The sequence below is a fragment of the Myotis nattereri genome (assembly GCF_964212035.1).
Source record: "Myotis nattereri genome assembly, chromosome: 14".
Classification (NCBI taxonomy): Eukaryota; Metazoa; Chordata; class Mammalia; order Chiroptera; family Vespertilionidae; genus Myotis; species Myotis nattereri.
Window position 1 is genome coordinate 31,484,979 of NC_138089.1, and position 25,951 is coordinate 31,510,929.

The window sequence follows — 25,951 nt, forward strand, 5'->3', positions numbered from 1 at the left end:
GGGCCAAAACTATACCTCACCAACCAGATCAGCCCACATTCTCTTTGCATCACTAAGCTGTATTTCACATACCATCAACCACATTTTCCTTAATCTCATTGCGTCACTCCCCTCAGTCTTGTGTTGCTTGGGCTCTTCTGCTTTGCTCTGATTTTGTCTCGTAGCTGCTTGTTTCTGGAAATCCAGGTCTAAAACCAGAAGGCATGGTACTTTTTTTCTTATACTGCACTTACCTTATGTGATTAGGGAAACTAACATCACTTCTCCAATATCTCTTGTGGGGTAATAAGTTTTTCTTTGTGGTAGGGCCACTATTTGGAACTCCAAATCGTAAGTACCTTGACAATTTTAAACACTCAGCTCAATCGATATTAACAGAAAGCTAGTTAGTATTTAGCAAAATGAAATTTATTTGAAAAGTATTTTCAGGAAGCTACAGATTGGCTAATGGAAGCTTCTTGATAAGCTTGTAGTGTTAATTCTATATATGCTCCGTTCTGTGCTTCTGTTTTTGCAAAAACCTGTTTAAATGGAAAAAAAAGTTTTTAACTTTATACTAGTTTTGAGACATTTCTGTAATAGCAGAGCACCAGTTTAAAAAGCCTTCCAAGTTTCACAATTTTTTTCCTGATTATAAAGCAATAAGCATACTGCAGAGACAGAAAAACAGTATCCAGCACAGTTCAAGCAATACTAATTCTAAACACCAGAAGTGCCCTACTACGGCTGCCCTCTTTCAGAAAACCTGACATTGCACCTTCTGCTAGATAAAATGAAAACCATTATGTTCAAGTTTCCCTTGGGTCAGAAAATTTTTTTCAAGAGAAATCAGAAGAGAATGTTTCTAGAAAAGCATTTTGCTTTATCTGGCTTATCACAGAAAACCAGTGTTTGTACTGCGGTCTCTCTCTGCTACTCTTAGACTGTTCACATCCCTGGTTGCTTTATCTTAGTAATAAGCTGTATAACTACTTTGCACATGCATAGATAATGTTGGGATAGAAGCCAGAGCCACAAAACAATGTCTATTCTGAGCATTAGAAGAGATGAAAATTACACAATGATCGCCCCTTCCTAAAAAATTTTATCAACTCTCAACATTTTAGAGACATCTGCAGTTCAAAACAATAATGCAACTAAGGCTTGGTACATACAAGCACCACCATCTCCCCTTCTGGACACCTGAATAAGAAGGTGGCCCATGCACTGGGGACATGGTGATTTCATCAGATGATAGTACTTCTCCAATACCACCTGCAACTTCCTCAGCCCATCAGTGTTTCTAGTGTCCAGGCTGAAGAAATAACGGGGCTCTAATCACTGTTCCCAGACCACAGACCTGGTGAGTTACCATTACATATGACGTACTTTAGAATTCTTCCCAACTTAGTTACCACACAACAGTTAGTGTGGAAAAGTCCCTTTACCTTAATTAAATGTAACCCCTCAGCAGCCTGCTCCTTGGCCTCTTGAGCTGACTGGCCATCTGGATGGAGGATGTGGTACAGCTGGACCAAGCTGGTGGCATCATCGACTCTAGAGAGAAAGGGTTTATTCTTTTTTCCGTTTGCTCCGTCCTATAAAAGGGTGTGCCTGCTTAAACTAAATTATATGTCAAGTTTCCCGTGGGCCAGAAAAAGTTTTTTAATCCTTCAGTTTTCTATTTTCAAAGGCGTTTTCAGGGAAATTAGCTAATTTAGGGTTCATACCAATTCTGCAGTAGGTAGGGCAGGAGTCTACAGGCAGTTCCCAATTTATAAAGTGAATGTATTCTAAAAGTGGCTGTATTCTTGGAAGCAGCATCATTTTTCATAGAAACAACATTGCAATGGTAGATGATTCCTAGGCCAGCCCCCTTCACCTGCAGATGATGTAATCCAACTCAGAGGGCAGGAATATACCTTGACCCCACATGAGCCAGAGGCTGGTGGTAAGGGATGCTCAAAGCCACTGCCTGTAAGTATTAGTGGTGACATCTACTAACAAAAAATTTTCATTGAGACTCAACTGGTAGATAAATGCCTCTATTAGAAGCCTCCTAGGAGTCCAAGGAAAGACTCAGGAACCCATTAGTTAAAAATTAGCATCCTAGTGAAGCAAATTTGAAATTATGCACATCAGATGAAGGAAAGCCAGAACAAGAATTCAGAATTGTACTTAAATTTTCATCAACATTAAAACTTCCCTATGCTTCACCAAACAGTCACTAACTTCTCACATAGTCAACAACTTCCTCCTGTTTGCCACCTCAAAGCCAAGCGGATATTTAAAAATAACTCTTCTAATATGCTTGTGCTTTGAGGCTCTGCTGTGTACTGGCTTCTGGCTGGGGTGGAGTGAGGACACCCTAATGCAGTGATCCTGCTTTCCTATTACCTGAGCTGGGGGGTAGAGGGTGGGGTGACTTCGGTAAGGCTGCTGGTAAGGAATTCCTTAAGCCGTAGAGAAATGCTCAGGGCTTATCCCAAGGTCCATCCACCCTAAATGCCGTCCCTTGGGGGAACTGAGAAACCAGACCTGCTCATATAGTAAAATTTTCCAGGGAGAAAACATTCAGAAATGTTCATTATAAATCTATTCTGCTTGTTATAGTCTAACAAAGTTCAATAAAGATGACAACAAAATATTTCCTCAAAATATAAACTTAATTCCCATTAGAGCTTTGTATATGTTAGAATCACGTTTAGTTTTTGTATAGCAGAATCATGTTCAGGGCTTCATTACATTCATGCTGAAGTATAATTCCTATGTGCCACAGAATGATTTAGCTTCACACATAGCCCATATTTGAAATTTAAAAAAATAGTGTACATGTTCAAAAAGATTTTAAAAGACTCTCAATTCAAAACTAACAATGGGCCCTGGCCAGGTGGCTCAGCGCATTGGACACACCAAAAGGTCATGAGTTCAATTCCCAGTCAGGGCATGTACAGGAGGCAAGTGATCAATGTTTCTCTTTCTCTAAAAATCAACATGTCCTCAGAAATGTTTGCAGATTCCAAATTCTGGCCTGGGCTCCATTCAGTGAGGGCATGCACCCTCTACTGGCTCACCTGGGATTTGCAGCAAGCTGTTCAGAATCCCACAGAAGTTATGCAGAGTAGCAAAGGTTAACTCAGTACACAACACTCCTTCCCCATATGCAAATAAACTGCCCCAGATGTCATAGTGATATCACTATATCACATATTAGTACACCTTGACAAAAAATGTTAATTTTCAAAGGCATTTCTGTGTTGCTCTAATGTCCTATAAAAAAAAGTTATATTGTTTCTGTAGTAACATATTTTCAAAATGATTACATTTCAGAAACTAAGAAAATTCATTCACAGGTGATGTCAAAGCTAATGCACCTAAAGGCAGTTCACTTGAAGCATCCTCATGGCCACCAGCCAGGCCTCTGCTTATGTGGGATAAAGGTGTGTATAGTCCTGCCTTTTATACTGGATTGCACGACACATGCTGAAGTGTGCTGGCTGGACATCACCTCCGGTTAGGAATGCTGTTTCTATGAGAAATGATGCTGATTTCAAATATGGACTGCACTTCTTAGACAATGCCTATGGCACCTTCTAATTGCAAATGCTTTACCTTCGTACGAATGGTTCAGATTACACGGTGGATACTCTGGAGTCAAAACACCTTAGTCTGAAGGTAGCAATAAACCACCTTCTGAGTTCAGTAAAGGCTTTTTGTGGAAAGTTGACTGACTTATTAGTACAGCCATGCTGGTTTCTTTTCCTTGTTATTTTGGCCTTTCTAACCCAATCAACAGAAACATATCCCCCCAAAAATTTCTCTTCAATTCTATAAGTTAGAAAGTACACTATTATTTCAGCTAAGAAGGCTGAGCGCATACCAGTCTACATGCTAAAATACAACAGACATTCATTTCATCCGACTTTGAAAAATACAACCTTTCAATGCCTTAATCTTACAAAAGCAAGATATATAAAAAAATAAGAGTATTTCCATAAATTAAGTGATGACTTTTACTGAAAAGCCCCAAGAGGAATCCTACCAGAAAACAAGCACAACCAGCCCTCTTCCCCCCAAACCCCCGAGCACCGGGCATGCCGGGTATCAGTCAATATCCAGGGCACACAGAACACATCAAAGCCACTTACTTTTTCAAAGACTCTAGCTCTGTTTACACAACACAGAAGCAAACCCAGAAAACTGGGTTGTGCTGGAAGAGCAAACCCATAAACAAACTGAGGTAAGTGAAAGCTATTTGTCACTGGACAGTACACTTATCACTGAAAAAATAACAGCTTAAATACAGATTCACTTTAATGGTAAGAATTTACTTAGGAATTAAGATCATACTTACAAATCTCTCTGAATCTGGTCAATCAGTAAACCATCAATCTTTTTCTTATTTACAAAATACCAAGCCATTCCACCAAAGTGTCTTGTTGAACGTAAAAGGTCATATTTTCCATGTTTATCTATATCTTCATAGGTCTGATGATGAACCTGTCCACATAAGATGTGGGGTTTTTTTAGAAAAATAAAAAGTGAGTGGCATTACTAGATATACATTTACTAGCCTGAGTACTGCCCAAGAAAGTATCAGTAAAATCAGGTCTACTTAATCTGTCTCCACTATCATTAACCAAAAGATGATTTAGACCAACTCCCTCCACTGCAGACACAAATGGCAGCCTGGAACAAGTGTGCCAACCATTTATAACCAGCGCAATTACTTTTCAGCAGCCAAGCACTATTTATGAAGCACACATATAGAGAAACCACTGGAAATAATGGACCATTATTTCTTGGTCAAGAACATTCTTTCACTCCTCTTCCTTCCCCCCATCTCGTCAACTACCCTATCCCATCAACTACTATATACTGTCCATCTTATTAACTAACATTCCTTGAGTCCTTGATCTTCCGAAATGAAGACTTTGATGAGGGCATTCCTATGTTCAAAGGCTTTCTGCTGACTGAAGTCCAGGTTCCTCAGCCTAGCATCTAAGGTCACCCGTGATAGGGCCCCACCTACCCCTCTAGTCTAATCCTGAACACCCCCTACATACACACTGTGTATACAGCCACACCAGATGGTTGGTCATTTCCCAGGCATACACTGTTTCCTGCCTGTTTATACTGTACCCGCTACCTGAAACCCCTCTCCTCACCCAACTCCACCCACCACAATGTCCCTGCCCTTTAAGAAACCTGTGAAGCCTTTCCCGACAGCACTTTGTAACCTCTTAGCACCTAACGTCTTGGACTACGGTGAAAATTACCTGCAAGCTTATGTAGCACCCTTCCCCACAGTCCTTTCTGGACTGCAAGCTTTGACACAGCACACAATATCCTAGCTGATGTCATCATCTGTACTATCTACAATACTACCTTACACATAAAAGGTGCTTCAGTGATTAAACACACTGCATTTTGGTAAATTTTAGTAGGTAACTTTGTTCCTTTATGATAAACTGAAAAAAGAACAGACTTTGGCCATCACTCACTAGCTGTACAACTTTTAGCAAGCTACTTTAAAAAAAAAAAAAGTATTTTATTGACTTCAGAGAGGCAGGGAGAGGGAGAGATAGAAACATAAAAAAAAAGAAACATCAATGATGAGAGGGAATCATTAATCAGCCGCCTTCTGCACACCCCCTATAGGGGATTGAGCCCACAACCCGGCATGTGCCCTTACCGGAATCGGACCCAGGACCTTTCAGTCCGCAGGCCGATGCTCTATCTACTGAGCCAAACCGACTAGGGCAGGCTCCTTAACTCTTCGAACATAAATTTTATCATCCTTAACTCAAGGGTATTGTAAGGATAAAATATCTGTTAAATATCAGGTCCTTCCTTGACAGGTGTTCAGGTATTTCCTTTCTCTTCCCCCCATATCAAAGCTTATAACTTCACTCATTTGCTATATTAAAAACCTTACTCATAACCATACTTAAGCTCATACTTTAGAAACTAGAAAATATATACTCACTTTGATATAGTCAGCAGAATCTGGCTCAAACTGGGCCACGCAGAGATTAAGGACATCAGCATGCCGGTCTTGACTGTACATGGTCTAAAACCACACAGCAGAGTTGGAATTAGATGAGAAGAACATGAAAGTTCAACACTTATCCTGATGCCATGACAGGCATGCCCATCAAGAGGTATCCAGAAATAACACAGGCTTTGTGGCTGTTACATCTGCATTCAAATCCCAGCCACTAGATAAATAACCCTAGTTGAGTTATCATTGGAAATTTTTATGTGTTTATCAAAGCAAAATGCCAAGGAGCACCAGAGTCAACTGTTTCAGCAAAGAATCCGTCACCACTGACTCTTATGAAACCAAGTCGCATTACCTTAAGATTTTCTTCCTTGAAAATTATTGGTGTTAAAGTTTTCCGACCTTCCTTGGGGAAATAAACTTGTATCATCCGATCCCGTTCTTCCCAAGAGGCTTTGCGTAGTGTGCCACTTGGTTCTCTGACGACGATAAAACGCTCCTGAAATAGAAAATATAATCAAGGATGAGTTTATGAGGATTTATTTTCAGTTGTAGGGTCCCACTAAACACCATAAGGTACAACTGGGAAACATGAAATGCAATCATGTGCATATTTCAATGATAATTTCAAACCTCAAAGACTTGGCTAAGATTTGATACTTCCTTCACTAATTACTGCTGGGCCTCTGCCAATCAGAGATCTAAAATGAAAGTATGACTAAGTGCCAACCAGGTCCTAAAGTGAGTCCAATACATAAAATGCTTCAACTAAAAATTTCTGATCTGAGATTCATCTAAATGCACTTCAGATGAAAAAGTGCTATGAAGCCTTTTCAAATTGTTTCATTTCCCTATGCCAGTCTCTCACTTAAACAGACTTTCCTACTGTATGATCTACATTGAAAGTCCTGGGAATAAAAAGAACAAACCCAAAGATGTGTCAAACTGACGGGTCCACCTGCCTCTGGTCTCTCCACTCTTCCAACTGCCAAGTCCCAGACCATGGGATCACTTCCTTCTCTGAATTCCACTACGCTCTGTACCACTCAACTGACAGTGTATCCTGTGCAAGATTCTTAACACCTCTCAGATATTGTTAATATTGTTAGTATTGTAAAAGGGCAGGGATTTATGTGGTCATAATTCTTTGCAACACCCAGAGTGACTTACACAGAGTTTGCATACTATATAGCAGAAAACTGATACATATCTAATCAAATTAACCAGGTGGTACTGACTCATCTTTTCAGAGTCAGTAAAGAGTATCTGAACATGTTTTGAGGATAATATAATTAAAACTTTCATCAAGAACTAGAAATAGAAAAAAATAGATGTCAAAATAACAATTATTCCTCAAAATTATTTTGGTAATTTGAATTCCAAGTTCCTTTTTCCCTTTCAGGTTATAGAATGCTCCCACAAACTAGTCTTCATAGCACTGCAAATATTTATTAAAGCACCCCAAAGCAGAAATTATCATTAAAATGAAACTCTGTGATGTGTACAGATCAGGTATATGGTGGTTCATCTACTAACATGGACACTGCTCAAATCCTGTTTTCTAACTATGACCATGTATGATAAAGAGGCTAACATGGGGTAGCCCTTCCCCAACCCTCCCATATGTAATACTCCACTGCATTTTGTGGGCTGAACTGTAAATGCCTCTTTTTACTCTTTACTTGAAAAGGCTCAAAGACAAAACTGATAAGTAGCAGAGTCTCCTTTTGGAATTGACAGTCGAGGGAAGAGGAGGAAGAATAAAAACCACAGCACAAGTGGTGCTGTCTGGGAATTATCTGGGGAATATGCCATTCTTACTGCGAATTCTGAAAAATGAAAATGCTTTGGGCAGTCTGGGTTTTTGGTGTCATCAGGTACTTACAAGAAAGAAACACTCCCATCTTTTCAGACAGCGTCAGCTAAGGAAGCCAGTCTAACCTGGGCAGAAAGGATCTCCCTGCTCCCATTGCCTTGAAGCCTCTGCCCTGGTTCTACCAGCACACCTGTCTCCTTCCTTGCAGTCAACCTGGAATATCCTGTGCTCGGAATTTGTAGGGGAAGGGTAACATGATGTGGGGCTGCTCTGCATTCCTCTTCTTCCTTAAGCTGTATCTTCCGGAAGGTTCTCCCGTCACAGAAATTCTGGTTTGGAAGATTCAAACTGGGTCACATGATGTTGACCCTTGTCCTTCAGTCCCATCTCCACATAGTATTTTCAAACAGAGATAATTTCTTTATGAGACATATACTCACCCGGTGTGGTATGTTATATGATATATCGGTAAACACGTATTTGGCTGTTTCTGTTCCTTCCAAAATCTTATCTTCAGCTAACACGTCATTTATTGGTGTACGCTCTTCCAGAACCGGTGGCATTTTTAATCGTATTTTAGCTGCCTCAACCGCCTGTCTTGTAGCCTAATGAAGTAAAATATTTCTTAAGGAAAGCCACTTGACTACAGACCAAAGGACCATCTGACAAAAGCGGACATTAATCAAAAACACTACGGACTGCAAAGAGAAGAAGCCAGAGCCATGAATCAGTGAGTGGGCTCCGGGGCCCTGGCTTTGCCTCTGTGGAATGGCTGAGAAAACCAGCTATAGGCTCAACCATTCTCTAAACCAGCGGTCGCCAACCTTTGGGACCTCACGGACTACCAGTGGTCCACTGGTTGGCGACCACTGCTCTAAACAGCAAAGGAATGCTGAGGCAGAGCCAGGCCACAAAAGCTGCTTGAAATAGGATAGAGCATCTCCTTTATTGGGCTCTTGCTATGTGCCAGATATTGTTCAAATACTCTCAATGTATTTGGCCCACAACTACATTACGGTACTATTGTTACCTCATTTTATGAGCAAGAAAACAGGCACACAAATGTTAAGCAAATTGCTAGGAAGTTGCAGCACTGGGATTTGAACCTAGACAACTCAACCCCAGAGTCCATGCTCTTAACCACTGACCGCACTGCTCCACTGTTACCTGTTAACAATGGTTACCTCTCAGAGGTGAAAGGGGAACTTTCACTCTTTGTGTGATATGCCACTGGATATTTGAATTTTTGCTATGATTATAAATTACTTTTGAATTAGAAATAAGAGCGATTGTGCTTCATGTGTTCATACATCGAAGCCTTCTCCACAAATACCCAGGACGCCAGGAGGACCCTGCTGCCCGAGCAGGATGCTATTCAGAAGGATCTCATAATCACACCAGTTTCAGCCTCAAAGCAGTTCACGACAATTGCTTCTCCAGGAAGGAAGCTGGAGCAAGCAGGGCAAAGGGAGAATGCTCAGGCTGGTTTTGGGGCAGAGGCGGCTCTTGCTTGAACACCCAGATACCTGACCCACATGCCCCAGTCTGCCTAATTTTTGGCCATGTTTCCTGATCCTCCACCTGCCAGCTCATATTTCTTTTCTCAGTTCTGTGCCTAGAATTCCCCCCTCATTAGTGCCTGTGGAAGAACAAGTATCATCTGGAGGGGTCTTTAAATACCTCTTAGCTCTTTAAAGAAAGGTAGTCTACCAATATTCCTGCATTCATGTACCTCTTCCAACTGCTCCTGAGTCATTAGCTTGTAGGTTGGTGGCTTCAGTTCTTGGATAGCTGGCTTAAAAGTCTTCTGCAAATTCAAACCTGTCATCTTGGTGAGTATGCTCTGGACTTCTTCATCCATAAATGTAGGTTTCTTGATCTCAGAGCTACCAGATTCTGTTAAAATGATTTTAGCAAATAAGAAATGGAAAAAAATGACAAGCCAGCAAGACCTCTAAATAAAAAAGTTAAAAATAAAAAATGATTAACACAATGTCTACCTCAACACATAATGCTAGTACTTATGATATCCATTTATTGATTCATGCCTTCATTTAAAATTTACTGAATATTCACAATGATGAAGATATAGTTTCTGCCATTTAAAAGGTACTCAAAGTCTAGTGGAGGAAGCAACAGGAAAAAAGTAATGAATGTAATAATAATAATAATAGTTGCTTTCATTTATAGGTTGTCTCCTATATGCCAGAATTACATACATTTTCAGGAATGCTTATAGCAGCCCACAAAACAGGCACTGATATCCCAATTTCATAAATGAGGATACTGGAGCATGCCTAAAGACCTAGCTATTAAGTGATAGAGCCAGACCCTAAACCAAGCCTACATGAATTCCATCGATTGTGGTGCTCCTCAGTGTAAGACTACAGACTAGAGAGGCATGGTGAGTTGTGTGACTACTGAGGAAGGAATTCCACATAGCCTGGGAGCATGCAGGGTGTGAAGGGATCAAAAGATGGCTTCCCAGGGGCCTCAATAGGGCCAAGAAAAAAGGGAAGAAAATTCTAGGCTGAGGGGTTGCGCTAGGAAAGAGAGGCCTGGATTGGGCATGACACTGACGAGGCCATCTGGTGTCATGGAAGAGCCCTGGACGAGAGAGGAGACCCAGATCTCAGTGCTGCCCCAGGCAGTTTTCCTATCCCGTTGCCTAACCCCCATTTCCACTTTCATTAAAAAAAAAAAAAAAAAAAAGTCATTCCTTCCCAGCCACTTCTTCACTGCTCGTCTTGTAAATGCTGGTATCCTGAGGATTCTGAACTACACCCTTCTTCGCTCCCTTCTCATTCTCAGTGATGACCTCCTGGCTTCTGTTACTTCTGTATGCAGGAGACTCTCCAATCTGAATCTCCAGCCAAGAACATCTTGCATCCACACACCCAATGAACACTGCACATGCATTTCAATATTATTGAAATCCTGTCTTAAACCTGCCTTTCCTTCATTCCCTGTCTTACCACCATCCAGTAGGTCCTGTGAGCCAGATACCTTATGGTCATCCCTGACTCACGCCTTGCCTAAGGCCACCGCGGTAACAGTAATAACAGCTAACATTTGTTGGGTATTTACTATGGGCCAGGGCTTCCTGAGCTAAGTACTTAGCACATTTAATCCTCACAACAACCTCGTAAACACTATGATTATCCCCATTTTACAAGAAAGGACACTGACACAGAAGATACTTCCTATCATACCTCATAAATTTTCTTCAATCCTCCATTTCCATTGCCTCTACCCTAGCCAAAGCCATCCTCATCTCTTGCCTTAGCCTCCTTACGTCTCCCTGTCTCCTTCTGACTCCACTATAAACCATTCTCCAAAGAATACACAGTAAACTCTTTAAAATGCAATCTAAACAATAGAAAAGATGAACAAAACAACAACTGATTATTTGGCAAGATAAACAAAATTGACAAACCTTTAGCTACACTAACCAAGGAAAAAAAGAACCCAAATCAAACTGGACAACCTAAAAGAAATGGAAAAATTCTTAGAAATATACATCCTAGATTAAATGAGAAAGATAATCATACACTTTACAAACTGTTCCCCTGATAATTCCAGTACCAACCTAGCACCATACATAATTATTGACTATATTTCCTATGCATTTGCATCCCCATGACTATTTTGTAACTACCAATCTGTACTATGGTGTACACCTGAAATTAATATAAAATAATATTAAGTGTAAACTGTAATTGACATTTTAATTTTAAAAATTCAAAAAAATCAGAACAGACCAATTACTAGTAAGGAAATTGAACCAGTAGTCAAAATTCTTCCATTGATGAAAAGTCTAGGACCAGATGTCTTCACAGGTGAACCTTACTAAATTTTTAAAGAATTAACGCCAATCCTTTTCAAATTCTTCCCAAAATTGGAGAGGAGGGAACATTTCCAAACTCATTTTATGAAGCCAGCATTATCCTGATTAGTAAGCCAGAAAAGAACACTAACAGAAAACTACAGGGCAATATTCTCTGCAAAAATTCTCAATAAAATACCAGTAAATTGATTTCAGCTGCACATAAAAAGATCATTCACCATGAGCACGTGGGTTTTATCCTTGGGGTGCAAGGACGGTTCAGCATACTCAATGAAATACATCAATGTGATACATCACATTAATAGAATGAAAGAATCACCTGATCCCTTCAATAGATGCAGAAAATGCATGTGACAAAATTCAACATCTATTCCTGATAAAAAGTCTTAACAAATTAGGTATAAAAGGAACATACATCAATATAATAAAGGCCATAGATGACAAACCTACAGCTAACATACTCAGTGGTGGAAGGTTAAAGGCCTTTCTTCTAGGATCAGGAACAAGAAAGGGGTACCACCCTCATCTCTGCTACTTGTTAGTACAGGAAGTCCTAGCCAGAACAATTAGGCAAAGGGGGGGAAAAAGGAAGGAAGAAAAAAGAGAACTGGAAAGGAAAAAGTAAAATTGTCTCTGTTTGCAGATGACATGATTGTATATATTAAAAATTCTATACATATAGAAAATACACCAAAAAAGGTACATCTAATCAACAAATTCAGTAAGTTGCAGAATACAAAATATTAAAAATCATCAGCATTTCTATACACTAACAAATTTTCTGAAAAAGAAACTTAAAAGTGATCCCATTTATAACAGCATCAAAAAGCAATAAAGTAGTAAGGAGGTGAAAACTAACAGAAAACTACAAGGCAATATCCTCTGCAAAAATTCTGTAGTTTTCTATACTGAAAACTATAAAACGGAGGAAAGAAATCGAGGAAGACACAAATTAATGAAAAGGTATCTGTGTTCATGGATTGAAAGAATATTGTTAAAATGTCCATACTACCCAAAGCCATCTATAGATTCAATGCAATCCCTATCAAGATTCCAATTGCGGGGGGTGGGGGTTGGAGTGAGGGTGAGCTGGGGGGAGGGTCAATGGGGGTAAAAAAGGGACACATGCAATACTGTCAACAATAAAGAATTATTTTTTTTAAAAGATTCCAATTGCATTTTTTTACAGAAACAGGAAAAATCCTAAAATTTATACAGAACTACAAAAGACCCTGAACAGCCAGAGCAATCTTGAGAAAACAAAGTGGGAGGCATCACACTTCCTAATTTCAAGCTATACTAAACACCACTGAGTATGTTAGCTGTAGGTTTGTCATACATGGCCTTTATAGTAATCAAGCCAGTATGTTACCAGCATATGAACAGATACACAGACCAATGGATCAGAATCGAGAGCCCAGAAATAAGCCCAGCATACTAGTGCCTGGTCAGCTAACATTTGACAAGGGAGCTAAGAATACGCACTAGAGAAATAACAGTCTCTTTAATAAATGGTACTGAAAAAATGCATAATCACATGTAGAAGAGTGAAACTAGACCATCTTATACCACTCACAAAAATTAACTCAAAATGGATTAAAGACAAATAAAAGGCCAGAAATCATAAAAGAAGAAGAAAATGTTGGAGAAAAGCTCCTTGACATTGGTCTTGGCAATGATTTTTCTAATGACACCTAAAGCCCAGGCGGTAAATTAAAAAATAAACAAATGGAACAAAATCAAACTAAATAGCTCTGCACAGCAAAAGAATCGATAACAAGAGAAAAAGACAACCTACGAAATGAGAAAAAAATATTAGCAAACCATATAGTTGTTATGAAGTTAATATCCAAAATATATAAAGAACTCATACAACTCAATAGCAAAATACAAAAAAATCCAATAAAAAAAAATGGGCAAAGGATCTAAATAGATATTTTTCCAAAGAGGACATGATATATAAATGACCAATAGTACATGAAAAGATGCTCAACGTCACTAATCACCAGGGAAATGCAAATCAAAGCCACGATGAGCTATCACCTCACCCCTGTTAGAAAGGCTAGCCTCAAAAAGACAAGAGATGAACAAATGCTGGCGAGGATGTGGAGGAAAGGGAGCCCTTGTGCACTGTTAGTGGGACTGTAAACTGGTGCAGCCTCTGTGGAGAACAGTGTGGAGGTGCCTCAAAAAATTAACTATGGAACTGCCATTTGACCAAGTGATCCCGAAAGAAAGTGTGCACCCCTATGTTCACAGCAGCCCAACTGACAACAGCTAAGGTCTGGAACACCCAAGTGCCCATCAGTAGACCAGCGGATAGGAGACTGGGGTACATTTACACCCTGGGAGACTACGCGGCAGTAACAGCGAATTCCGCCCCCTTCCCATCTTCACCGCCTCCACCGCCATTTCCCCCTCACCTGCCCCCCTCACCTGCCCCTCACCTGCCCCTCCAAAAGCTGCTCCTGCCGTGAACCTTGTCTTGGTATAAATAGCATCGCTCTCCACTCAACTGCTCCAGCTAGAAACTTGAGCGACAACGCTATTTCTCTTTTTAAACCAGTGGTTCCCAACGCGGGGCACATACCCCACAGGGGGGCAATTTGGTTTTTAAGGGGGGCAATTCGAAAATAAGTTATTAACAGTGAATTTTTTGTTTCTTATGGTTCTAGGGGCCTCCTATACAGTCTATAAATATATATTGCGACATATTTATGCATTTCAGTTCTCTATTATACGTTTTGAAACTTTATTTGCTATTTTTTCATATCGCTTCATATTATTTTTTTAAACAATTTCTTAGTGATTTCTTCCTCAGTGCTTCAACTGTCCTTTGGTTGTTTCAGTTTTCTCTTTCATGGATGCCGTGCTCTTACACAGGCACCGCTGCTTGTTTAGAAAAGTTAATAGCCTCCTGGCTTCCTCCATGTGAACAGCAGTTCACTTTTTAAATAAGAACTGTATGTCCCGGGGTGGGGGGAAGGCATCCGTATTTTAGAGATGCTAGGTGGGGCATGGCCAAAAAAAAAAGGGTGGGAACCACTGTTTTAAACCTAGATCCAAAGTCATAACGAACCCTTCTCATCACTCCTGCCTCCGAAACTGGGTCCCAAACTACCTGTGCTGTCTTATTGCCGGACTTTATGCTGTTTCCGCCCCTTGCGATGCTTCTTTCTTTTCTCCCTCGTATGGTTAACCCGGTCTCCGCTTTGGCCATAGCCACTCCGGGAACTAAACACTTTCCGGGACCCCCTCCCTGCCCTCCCGCCCTGGTTTGAATCCCAGTCTGACATGCGTCCCCCGGTCACAATGCCCGGCCACTTTCCCAAGGGGCCATGAGTTCTCGGGGAAAACCCGTGCAAAGCGCTGCTGGTTACGTGGATAAACCAGCGAGCTAAAGCCGGAAACGACAAACCCTGCCGTTACACTGAGCGAGCCGACAGGTGTGAGCGCGCCCGGCGGGAGGCGCGGGGCGGGGGAGGTGGGGCTCCGCGTGGGGCTCCCGGACGCGCCAGCCGACCTCGGGCAGGTCACTTACCGGCCTCGGAGCCGAGCCGACGGCAAGGCATTCCCGCCCCGCAGGGCCCTGGCAGCGGCTGGAGCAGGGCGCCAGGCTGGGGCCGAGCCCGGACCCGAACACAGACCCTTTCCGCGCCCCGAGAACCTTTCAGGAGGCTCCAAGGAAACACGGACGCTCTGAGGGCCGCCATAATTATCGGGGCGCTGGCGCCGGAGGCTGCTGGGAGCGACCTCGGTCTCGCGCGGTTTCTACGGCATTCTGGGAAATGTAGTCCGGAGGAGGAAGCCGGGCGCCATGCAGATTCAGGGCCTTTACAGGTTGTTTCTGTAAACTGCTTGTTCACACGTGAAAGTGTTCGTGTCCTTCTCTATGCCTAGAGCCCTCTGTGCTCTTTTTCCTGGGCCTCCCTTCGTTTCCACGGCTCTAAATAGCCATTTCCTACCCAAACCTTTTCCCAGACCCAGTTTAAATCCGAGTGTCTATTCAGCTTCTCCATTCAAACTTCTCACAGACCCCATACCCGCAAACAGAAGTCCTGGTCCAAGCCCTGATTGCCACCAGCACCATCCATCATCTCCCATCAACTCATACGCTTTACTTTGTCTCTCGGAACCTTACTCTTTCCTTCATAGCCCTTTCTCAATTTGTGATTATTTTCCTCGCTTATCTGTACTTTTTTCTCACCCATGAAGTTAGTGACTTTCTATATTTGATTATAACATCACCTAGCTTGGTACACCTATGTCCACAGCAGACACTTGTCAAATAAATGACTCGATGAATGATTAAATGATCCTGTTATTTTCGTTCCTGCTGTCCAAGATGTGCAGGTCTTATTACCCCCTGGACATAGGTTGCTGCCCGGCTAAAGAAGGGTGTTAAGTAAACACTTGTTTGAATTAGCGGAATGGATAGACGCATCTTCTAATCTTACCTCCATTCTCTGTTTATGAATTCATTCCCTGTGGGTGGTGAAGGACAGAGCCCCAGGCTGGGTGCTGCATTCAGGCTTGACTGCTGCGCTGTGCTTCCCAACACTTCCTTTGCACCTCAGTGAAGACAGGTGTCAGGGGAGTGGGATGCAGGCCTGGTGTCTCCCAGCCTGGCCCTTTCTCTGAGGATCAATCACCTCCTTTCCCAAAGCCACTGATGAGGGGACAGGCCTCAGTGGCTGTTTCCTACTGACATCCCCCGGACAGAACTGATTAGATAATGAGGGGCACCTAATGCAGGAGGAATGGGCCTATTGCTGTATTAGTTCCCTACAGCCACGGTAACAAATGTGGTGGCTTAAAACAACAGGAATTTATTCTCACAGTTCTTGATGCCAGTGATCTGAAGTCAGCATCACTGACTCAAAGCATAGCAGAGCTGAGCTCGCTTTAGAGGCTCCAGGGGAGAATCTGTTCCTTCTCTCTTCCAGCTCCTGGTGACTGCAAGCATTCCCTCGCTTATGGCTGCATCACCCCAATCTCTGCCTCCATCTTCATATTTGCCTCGCTCTGATACGAATACATATGATTACTAGTAGGGCCCATCTGGTAATCCAAGATAATCTCCCCACCTTAGAATCCTTAGCTTAATCACTTCTGCAAAGACCCTCTTTCCATAGAAGGTAACATTCACAGGTTCCAGGGATTAGGAGATAAATATCCTTTGAGGAGGAAGAACATTTTTCAATCTACCCCAGCTTTCCAGGCACCGTGCAGATTTTCTCTCAATATTTCAAACTAAGAGACACAGAAGCTATAGGTGATGGTAAAAGTTTAAGCGAGTAACCAAATAGAGTTTGTAGCAGCCTTTTTCAGCAATATGTTCTCTGCAGAGAAAGACAGGCAAATGGAGAAGCAGAGAGGGCTAACTATGAGGTCTGACAAAAAGAGAGAGATGGAGGAAAGTGCTATCCTGGCCAGAGCCCCTCCCACTTTCCTTTCATTAACCTCCTTTACTTGGGCTACACAAAGTTTTACTGACATGGAGTAACCAAGATTCCTGGTTCCAGCTGGAACCTTGGGCAGATGCCCACATCTTTCAAAGCCTCAGTCCCTCTCCTACAAAAAGGGTATCATGGTAGTCCTTACCTTGCAGACTTTGAAGATAAAGTACTTTCAGGATCTGATGCGTGGAGCAAGAAGAGGGTGCAAGAAGGTCGTGTGGCGGCAAGTCGGCAACTTGTGAAGATCTGCAGAGGGAGAGCTGGAGAGAGTTACATGTTGATCAGTTAATATGCTCTTGTAAGCAGCAGACATCTTTCCTGCCTAAAACAGAGATGGAGCTTATTGGAGAGATGTTGGGTATCTCAGAGTTAAAGGGGAGGCTGAGCAGCCAAGCCTCAGGAAGTACGCAAAGACTAGAAGCTCCAGGGTCCCCAGAGGCAAGACTTCAAGAGAAATCTCTCCGGAAGGCTGCTTTCAGAGGGACTTGGTTCCAACTACAAGCTTCCATCAAATTCAAGTTCTGGTGAGAGAAGCCGATTGGCCTGGGTGGGATCCTATTCACCGGGCGGAATAGGGAGAGCTGGCCCTCTGACTGACAGTCCCAAAGACACCTGCTGCATCTCCTGCTAGGACTCATCGGGCCACATCTGGGAGAGGGTCTGCGGAGCAAGAATGGCTCCTGTTATTTGTAAAACAGGAGTGTGGTGACTTTCTCATTACCCAACTGTCAGTTATTTTGCTGGGTCAGAACACTTCATTGCTTCCCCAAAGGGACTAGGATTTTGCCCTGGGCTTTAGAATTCTTCAAGATGAGGGTGTGGGGATAGAAGTTCAGGAGAGGGATGGAGAGAGAAAAGACGGGACTTGAGGGAGAAGGGTGACAGTCTGGACTAGCGGTCGCCAACCAGTGGTCCGTGAGGTCCGACCGCTGGTCTGGACTACCAAAGAACCCTGGGAACCTTGAGCAACACCTCGCAACTTCTATGCCACCTTCAGAAACCTATCTTTGAAGCCTTCACCAAGGGCCACATCTGCCCCCTTTTTACCCTCACCCAGAGGTAAAATTTCCCCCTGCTCCTGTTTGGAATCCAAATGCCCAGCATGTTCCTACAGACACAAATTCCATGGCCAAAGCCCCTCTGTGGGCTGAGAAGGGGCAGGCAGCAAGGGAAAGAGTCAAGTGAGAAGAGACAAGAGATGATGGGAGGTTCCCAGGGAGGCTGCAGGGAATGGGACCCTAAGTGGGGACATGGGCCATTGATGGGAAGGGATGCAAAGATTTAGAGATGGGTAGAGAGTGGATAGGTCTCCAGGAGGGAATCCGAGCACCTCCCTGCCTCTCTGCCTCTGGTCTCTGAGGAATGGAAAGCAAAGCGATGGGCTGAGAAAGGTGGGGTTGTGCTGGGAGCTGCAGGAGCAGGAAGTTTGAGGCGGCTGCTGGGGGCTGAGCCCGTGGCTACGATGCGAGAACCTGAAGCATCTCCAGCCCTGGGAGAAGCAGACAGCCGGCAGCAGTGCAGGAGATGAGGGGCCGGGCTCCGGGAGCCAGGGGACTTTTGGACAGTTCCGGAAGGAAATGGAAACGAGTGATGGTGCGCCTGGAGGCCCATGAAGGCTGTGTCTGAGCAGAACAGCCTGAGCAGTGGTGAGGGCGCTGAAGGGTGAGCGAGCGCAGTCAGCACCCTCCTCCCGCAGAGCACACCGTCTTCTCCTCAGTCCTGCTGCTCTTCCTGGCCAGTCGGTGGGACAGACGGAGCAGGCGCCGAGACCCCATCTTCTGTGCGCAGTGAGGCTCCGAGGTGAACGGTCTCGCCCCAAACCACCCACTTCATCCAGGGCAGAGACGGGCTGCCAGCTGTTATGGTGGAAAGCTCTGTCCACAGGGCTCATGGGGTGAGGAAGAACACGGATTCGCCCAGAAATGATGCAGACTGTCTCTGAGCCCAGAAGGTGGCCCCGAAAGACAGCATCAGGGAGACCGTCCCCCGCCAGGAGCCGGTGGGGGTGGATGAGTCTGCCCCTCCAGCGGGAGTTGCAGTGTATCTCCCAGGTCCCGATGGCACGCTGCCTCTGCCCTGACAGCACCTGCTCACCGGCAGCTCTGCCCCAAGCTGACCACCCGGCACAGAACACACTGCCAGAGGCCACGCCCCTCTGTGGCTGATGACAGGCAGACTGTCCTGCAGAAGGGACATAACGGTCAAAGGCCCTCCGCCGGCTCCTTCCAGAGCTCCTGCCATCCCAGATGCTCCCCCAGTGACGCAGGCCCAGGGTCCCCCCGCCCCCCCCCCTCCGGCCCTGCCGGGTCACAGCCAGCGTGGATGTGATCTGTAACAGCCGACACTTGGCTCCCCGCTCCCACGGGCCGGCGCTGTCAGGATGGTATGTGAACGTTCTGTCTGAGGGACGTGCTGGCCTGGGTTGAAAGCGATTCCCATCGGCTCAGAACCGGGTGGTCTGTCACAAGGTTATTTTTCAGTTCGATCTAGACTCAGGAAGTCCTTCGGAGCGAGAGCTGGTATTTTCAAAGGTTAACAAGCCTGTCAGATATCCTTTCATGAGAAAATGTGTTGCATCTGATGGCCCTGACTTCCATGCAGTTCCCAGATCGGGGCCCGAGCACAATTTCACTTTAGACTCAGGGCTGCAGTGTCCTGGGGATGCCTGGGCTCGGGAGGCCGGCGGCACAATGCTCTGGTCACTCCTAATGGGGAGCCAGACCAAAAGGGGAGAATGTCTGTTCTTAGAGTGTCCGAAGTGTGGGACTGTATGTGTCATGAAATGTGTGGCCATATGTTTCTGTTTGTCTGGGGGGGCATGTGCGTATGTTTAGGCGACCATTTCCATGCATGTAAATGTGCATGTGCGTTCAAATATGTGTGTATGCATGTATAGGTATGGTGAGCATATGTGTGTGTGTTCTTGTGTGTACAGGTGGACATGCATGTGCTCACACATGTATATTGGCCTGGGAATGGGGGCAGTTGAATAGTAAGAGCTTTGGTGGGTTCAAATTCTAACCCCACAGTTCACGAGCGCGTGAGCCCTGGCTACTCCCCACCTGGCGTTCTCTCTGAGATGGGATGACACAGCTTCCACGTGGGACCGGGAGGCTTAACAGACTCGAAGCAGGTGGTGCTTTGGCCCACGGTCAGTGCCCACCAAGGGGCTGACAGATTGTTACTGTTACTGTCCCTGTCGTCATCGTCATCGTCGTCTCTGTCCTCCGTGTGTAGTCATCATCGTCGGCTCCTGGTCCCATCTTATTCCCTGGAGCTGCGGCAGCCTCCATTCTGTCTTCTGCAAAACCCACCCAGAGCTGAGACAGTTCAGATGGAAATGAGTTCCACGAGCAGTCCAGGGAAATGAGGGACCAGGCCCACTCCCCCCACCCCTGGGAACCTGGCTACAGCAGGAAGTGACAATTTCCCCATCAGCCAAGTGGCAACGCAAACATCCTTGCTCAGTGAGTCTTCTTTCTACACTGGTATACCCTGCAGAGATGAAGGCAATCAAATGGTTGCTGGCACCTTCTGCTTACCCAGGCCTGGCAGAGGCTTGTGGAAAATAGGAGAAGAGAATACACATATCCCCGACCTCAGGGATTTCCCGGTGAAGCTGGCATCTACAATAATAAAAGCATAATATACTAATTAGACTGGCCAGCCAAACGACCTTCCAGACGAAGCCAGGGCTGTGAGGGCCAAGCCCCTTGCACAAATTTCATGCATCGGGCCTCTATGTTTTATAAATAAACAAGAGAGCAAACCATCTTAATCAGGTATAACTGGAACACAATAAACAGCACATATTTAAAGCATATAATTCCATGTTTTAACCTACGCACACACCATATAACCGTCACCACCATCAAGATAATGAACATGTCTATCACCCCAAACATTTCCTCGTGCCCTGGTGATCCCTCTGTCCCTTTCTTCCTGCACAGCTCCCTCCAGCAGTCAGCCACTGCTTTCTTTCCCTACAGATTAGTTTGAATTTTCTAGAGTTTTAATTAAAAAGACATCAGAAGTATGTTGGAATCATAAAGTCTGTAGCCTTTTAAAACTGGCTTCTTTCACCTAATATTCACTTTTCTACGTCTTCTTGTGACATGATAGCTTATTTCTTTTTATCACTGAAAAATATTCCATCGCATGGATGTACCACTGTTTGTCCAGCCATCCAGCTATTGAAAGACATCCTGGTTGCTTCTAATTGTAGGTGATTATGAATAAAGCCGCTATAGACAGCAAATCCAGATTTGTGTGTAGACATAAGTTTCAACTGACTTAAGTAAATGCTTAGAAATACAATTGCCGGATCACATAGTCAGAGTATGTAAGTTTTGTAAGAAACTGCCAAACTGTCTTCCAAAGAGGCTGTACCATTCTGCATTCCCCCCAAATTACCTTTAACATATTTTCAAATGTATGCTTTTCCAGGTGCGCTTCACTGACTGTGTAGATGTAGAGTTTCAGCTGGTCCTTAGGAGGTGCTTTGGGTTCCCGTCCAGCACCCAACTCTGTGGGGTAGTGGGACACGCATTCTCCCTGGCCGACACTAGGTGGCACTGTGGGACCGCTGCTGGGACCCAGACCTCAGCGTCAGGTCCCACTAAGGCAGCTCAGCCCTAGAGGAGCCCTCCCGGCCTGGCCCTCCTGCCAATGGGGCAGCAGCCTCCGCTTCCAGCTTTTCTCTGAGTGACAGTGTGTCCTCCCTCTTACGCAGCCTCTTGGTTCCTTGTTCACCAGCCTGTGTGGGTAGGGCGGATCTCCACCCTCCCTCCTTCCTGCCAGAGGCATGGCATCTCCCGAGATACAGGAGGCAGTGGGAGCAGACAGGAGCCCGGCTGGGGAGAGGCCACCATGCTACAGACCCTGTCTACCTCCTAAAGCCAGCGCCCACACCCAGGCACCCCAACCCCTCTTCCTCATTCTGGAAGCTTGGAGAGAGATCTCTGCAGCCCTGTCTCTGGGAAGACTTGCTTCTCTGCAAGGGTCTGCTTCATAGAGCCAGAGGGCCAGCCCTCCTCCCGGCACCTAGGAGCCCCTGCCTGTGCCAGGAGGCTTTGCTGTGAGCCTGTGTGGGGTGGAGGCGAGTGTGAGCCAGGACACGCAGGCCTGCAGAGCCAGCTCAGCCTCCACAGACCGGTGCTTCCGAGCCAGAGTACGCAGTGACTTCTCTCTGCTTGTCTGCACGTGGGGAGCGAGTCCCCGCGGGCAGGGCTGCAGCAAGGACGACGTGAGTGCGGCTTATGGACGTGCTTTGTTGGCTGGGAAGCCCCGGGCACCTGTGAGATGTGGTTATCACAAAACGATAACAAACCCGACAGAACATGGCCGGTGTGGGCAGCGCGCCAGAAGGCCAGGAGAGTGGAAGGGAGAGATGGGCCTTGAGCCAGTGGCGAGGATGAAGGGGCCTGGGTCCGCAGGAGGACGGGGACTGGAGAGTGGGGGTGAGTGGGGCTGGTCCACAGGCTGCGAGGCGAGGACAGACCAGGTGGGGGTACTGAGTGCCTGGCTGCTGCCCAGACTGACATTCCGGCCACTAGGGAACTTCTACCCACGGAGGGCCGCCGTGGAAAGGCCTGGCAGAGTGAGATGAGAGCGCTGGGAAGCTGGCCGGAGGCCATGGGAAGCGTGTGCACGTCACCCGGTTCTTAGCTGTGATTTTGGAAGCATGGTTCCTCCTCTCCCTTTTCCTGACCGTTGCAATGGGTTGAGCGTGGAGGCTCACGCTTCTGTCCCACCTCTGGAGGACAGCCTGGCCAGGCCACAGCGGGCAGCACTTGGCCGATGACCCGGGGCTGTTCACACACGCGTTTCTGTCTGCGCTGACGCCATGAGCGGTGTCCCCAAGGCTTCCCCTCCCGCCCCCCGGCAAGGCAGGCAGCCCAGCTGAGGCCCAAACTGTCTCAAGGAGAGAGGCTGGTTACAGAGTCCATGGCAGCACCACCCCAACACACACACACACACACACACACACACACACACACACCCTTGGGGAACGAAATGGACGGAGGACAAGGACAGAGTCATCTTCCCTCTGGGGGAAGCCATGCACCACTGGGCTTTATCTCCCCTGCCACCCACCAGAGCAGAGGTGCTGCGCCCCAGCCCCTCCCACAGTGTGGTGCGACCTGCTTCCCTAGCGGCTCCCTCCACAGTGGCCTTATCACCAAGCCTGGGAACTGGCGGCCAGGAGGCCTGGGCGGGCCAGAGGCCGGGGCAGAGGCTCCTCTGTTGGGGGTGAAGGGGCAGCGGCAATAGCCCCCCTTCCCTTGCCTGCGGCTGGTCATCTGTCTGAAATACCAGCGCTCGCAGTTCCTATCGTTGCTGGTGGCTTTGGCCGGAACGTCCCTTGAATGTTAACTCTGAACCGGGCAGCAGAGCAACCACCGGAGGAGGAGGAGGCAAGACGTCAGGAAGGGGCTGGCCGGCTGGCCTGAAGAGGGACGCGGGGCTACCTCCTTGGACGCAAGTTCGAATCCGTTCAATTCCCTGTGTCCTGAGCCTGCCTCCTTCGTGAAGAAGGACAGAAGGCGGCAGAATCTGCGACGATGGGAGCCCTGGTTGCTGGGTTCTGGCTTAGTGAGATTTATGTTCTGAGATCCAGGAACGACTCCCCATGTCGCACGGTTGTCCCCTCCCCATGGGAGCCTGGCAAGACCTTTCAGCCAGAAAAGCGGCTGAGAAGCCAGCCCCCTCTGTGCCCTGACCAGCCTGCACAGTGCTTCGTGCTGTTTCCATCTGTAATGTGGGAGCAACAGCACACGAAGGCAGGGCATGGGGGTGCCGTGAGAACTAACCAGTAGATGTAAAAGCTCCGGGAAAGGGCCGAACTCCACTTGGTGAAGGTGGTATTTCTCCCCGGTGGGAAAGAGGCAACGTCTTCTCACTACACACAAGTAAAACCTCCGTCCCCAGAGCCGAGTGAGTCCAAGAAATGAAGCCAACAGCAAACCTGGGAGGCTGTGGCTGGGATTCTTGGGACGAGGCCTTTGAAGTGAGGCTCTCCCTCCCTCCAAGGGCTCCGGCAGCTCCCCCCCACCCCCACCCCGGCCACGCTTGATGAAAGGGAAGACGGGCTCTGTTGTGGTTTGACACATGCCCCAGATGTCAGGTTGCAACTCCATTTGGCAATTAGCTCTCCGAGGGGGCAGCGTGGGGAGTGGAAAGGGCCGGGCTTGGGGTCAGGTACACCGTGCCAGTGCCAGCCATGCCCCATACACGCCACCTGTGCTCCCAGCCTTTGTGGGTAGGATGGGGATGATACCAGCACGGGCTCCTTCGTAGGGTTGCCAAATTTAGCAAATGAAAATATAGGATACCAGATCAATTTGAATTTTAGATAAATGCAATATGTAGGACATACTTAAATCACAAAAGATTTTTTTGATATTTATCTGAAATTCAAACTAATTATATGTCTTGTATCTTATCTGGCAACCCTACTCCCTCAAGTGACTTTACAAGGGGTCATCTGGGTGGAAGACTTGTACGGTAAATGCTTTGAAAGAACAGGCTGAAAGGAATTTTGGGAAGATGGTGGACAGTAACTTTAGCAACCAACATGGTCTTTCATTTTGAAACTCCTAAGGTCCCCCACCCATTCCCATCTCTGCCCCCGCACCAGGGGGGTCTCTGTGTCTGCTACACACCCGCCCCGCTCACCCCAGGGTCCTGGAGAAGCTCACTTGGGTTCTTGGAGGCTGAAGTCACTCTCTGCTCTGGGTCCTGTCCACCACGGTCAGTGTTGTATGCTGTGGCTTTGGCCTCAAGGAGTGTGTGGTGCAGTGGGAGGCTTCAAGCCCATTCAACCCCTGGCTGGAGTGTGAGCTCTGGTGCAGAAGCAGAGGCCTTGGACAAGCTGCTTCTCTCTGAGCCTCAGAGTCCCCATCGGTACAATGGGAATGATGCTACCTTAGCTCATCTTTAAGGTGGGAACCTGAGATAATGCCAGGAAAGCACCTAATATGGTGCCAGGCACACAGTGGGACTAGTCAGTGTACCTGCTAGTACCTCTACCACCTGTTTACCGCCCTCCGCCATGCCGGCCGGGCCCTCTGGCAGTCACCGGTGTGCTCTGCCTGAGGGAAGGCTGTCCCTCACCGCTGCCTCCCGCCTCACAGTCCCATACTCCCGGGACGCCAGGCTCCTGACCTTGCTCGCTGCTGTCGCCTATGCCCATCTGTCAGCCCCTCCCCGGGCCTCACTGGATATGCTCTCGTATGACGGGAATGTGGTCCCTGTCCCTGTTCCCCAAATGCAGCAGAGAATCAGACCAACTCAGCTTACACTGCAGTGGGCCTCAGTCCACCACCAGCCCATCCCCTTCCCTCCCCTAACAAGACCTTCCCGAAGCCCAGCCACCTCAGGGAAGCAGGCAGGTAACTGAGTGCAGCTCTCTGCTCTGGGTCCTGGGGATGTACCTGGGGCTGGGGACAGAGAACAAGGAGCAGTCGAGGCTGAGTGTCCCACTGGAAGGGCAGGGTTAACAGGAGCCCGGGCCCATCCCCTACCCGCTCTGGGCTGCAGGAGAGAGTAACTCCCATGAATTATTTACTCATTCATCCAACACACAGTCCTCTGGTGGGATTGGGGGGACACAGAGGTAAAGGACACATCCCTGCTTGTGTGGGAACCCCTAGGCCCGAGGGAGGGGGGCAGAAGTGAGGCAGATGCAATGCCGGCAGGGAGAGCCAGGATGGAGGAGGCCCGGGGCTCTCGGGATAGCATAGGGCAGTGATGGCGAACCTATGACACGCATTTCAGAGGTGACACGCGAACTCATTTTTTTGGTTGATTTTTCTTTGTTAAATGGCATTTAAACATATAAAATA

General features: G+C 46.4%; 1 protein-coding gene across 1 annotated transcript; it reads right to left on the reverse strand.

Annotated features, from left to right (window-relative positions):
* Positions 1–388: 388 nt before the first annotated feature.
* MRPS22 (mitochondrial ribosomal protein S22) lies at positions 389–15,368 on the reverse strand. Its single transcript, XM_081105739.1, has 8 exons — positions 15,188–15,368; positions 9,532–9,695; positions 8,240–8,404; positions 6,339–6,482; positions 5,969–6,052; positions 4,334–4,479; positions 1,428–1,536; positions 389–521 (listed from the first exon to the last, which is right to left on the reverse strand). Exons 1-8 carry the CDS (start codon positions 15,357–15,359, stop codon positions 426–428), a joined length of 1,080 nt encoding a protein of 359 aa, XP_080961865.1. The 5' UTR covers positions 15,360–15,368; the 3' UTR covers positions 389–425.
* Positions 15,369–25,951: the final 10,583 nt, after the last annotated feature.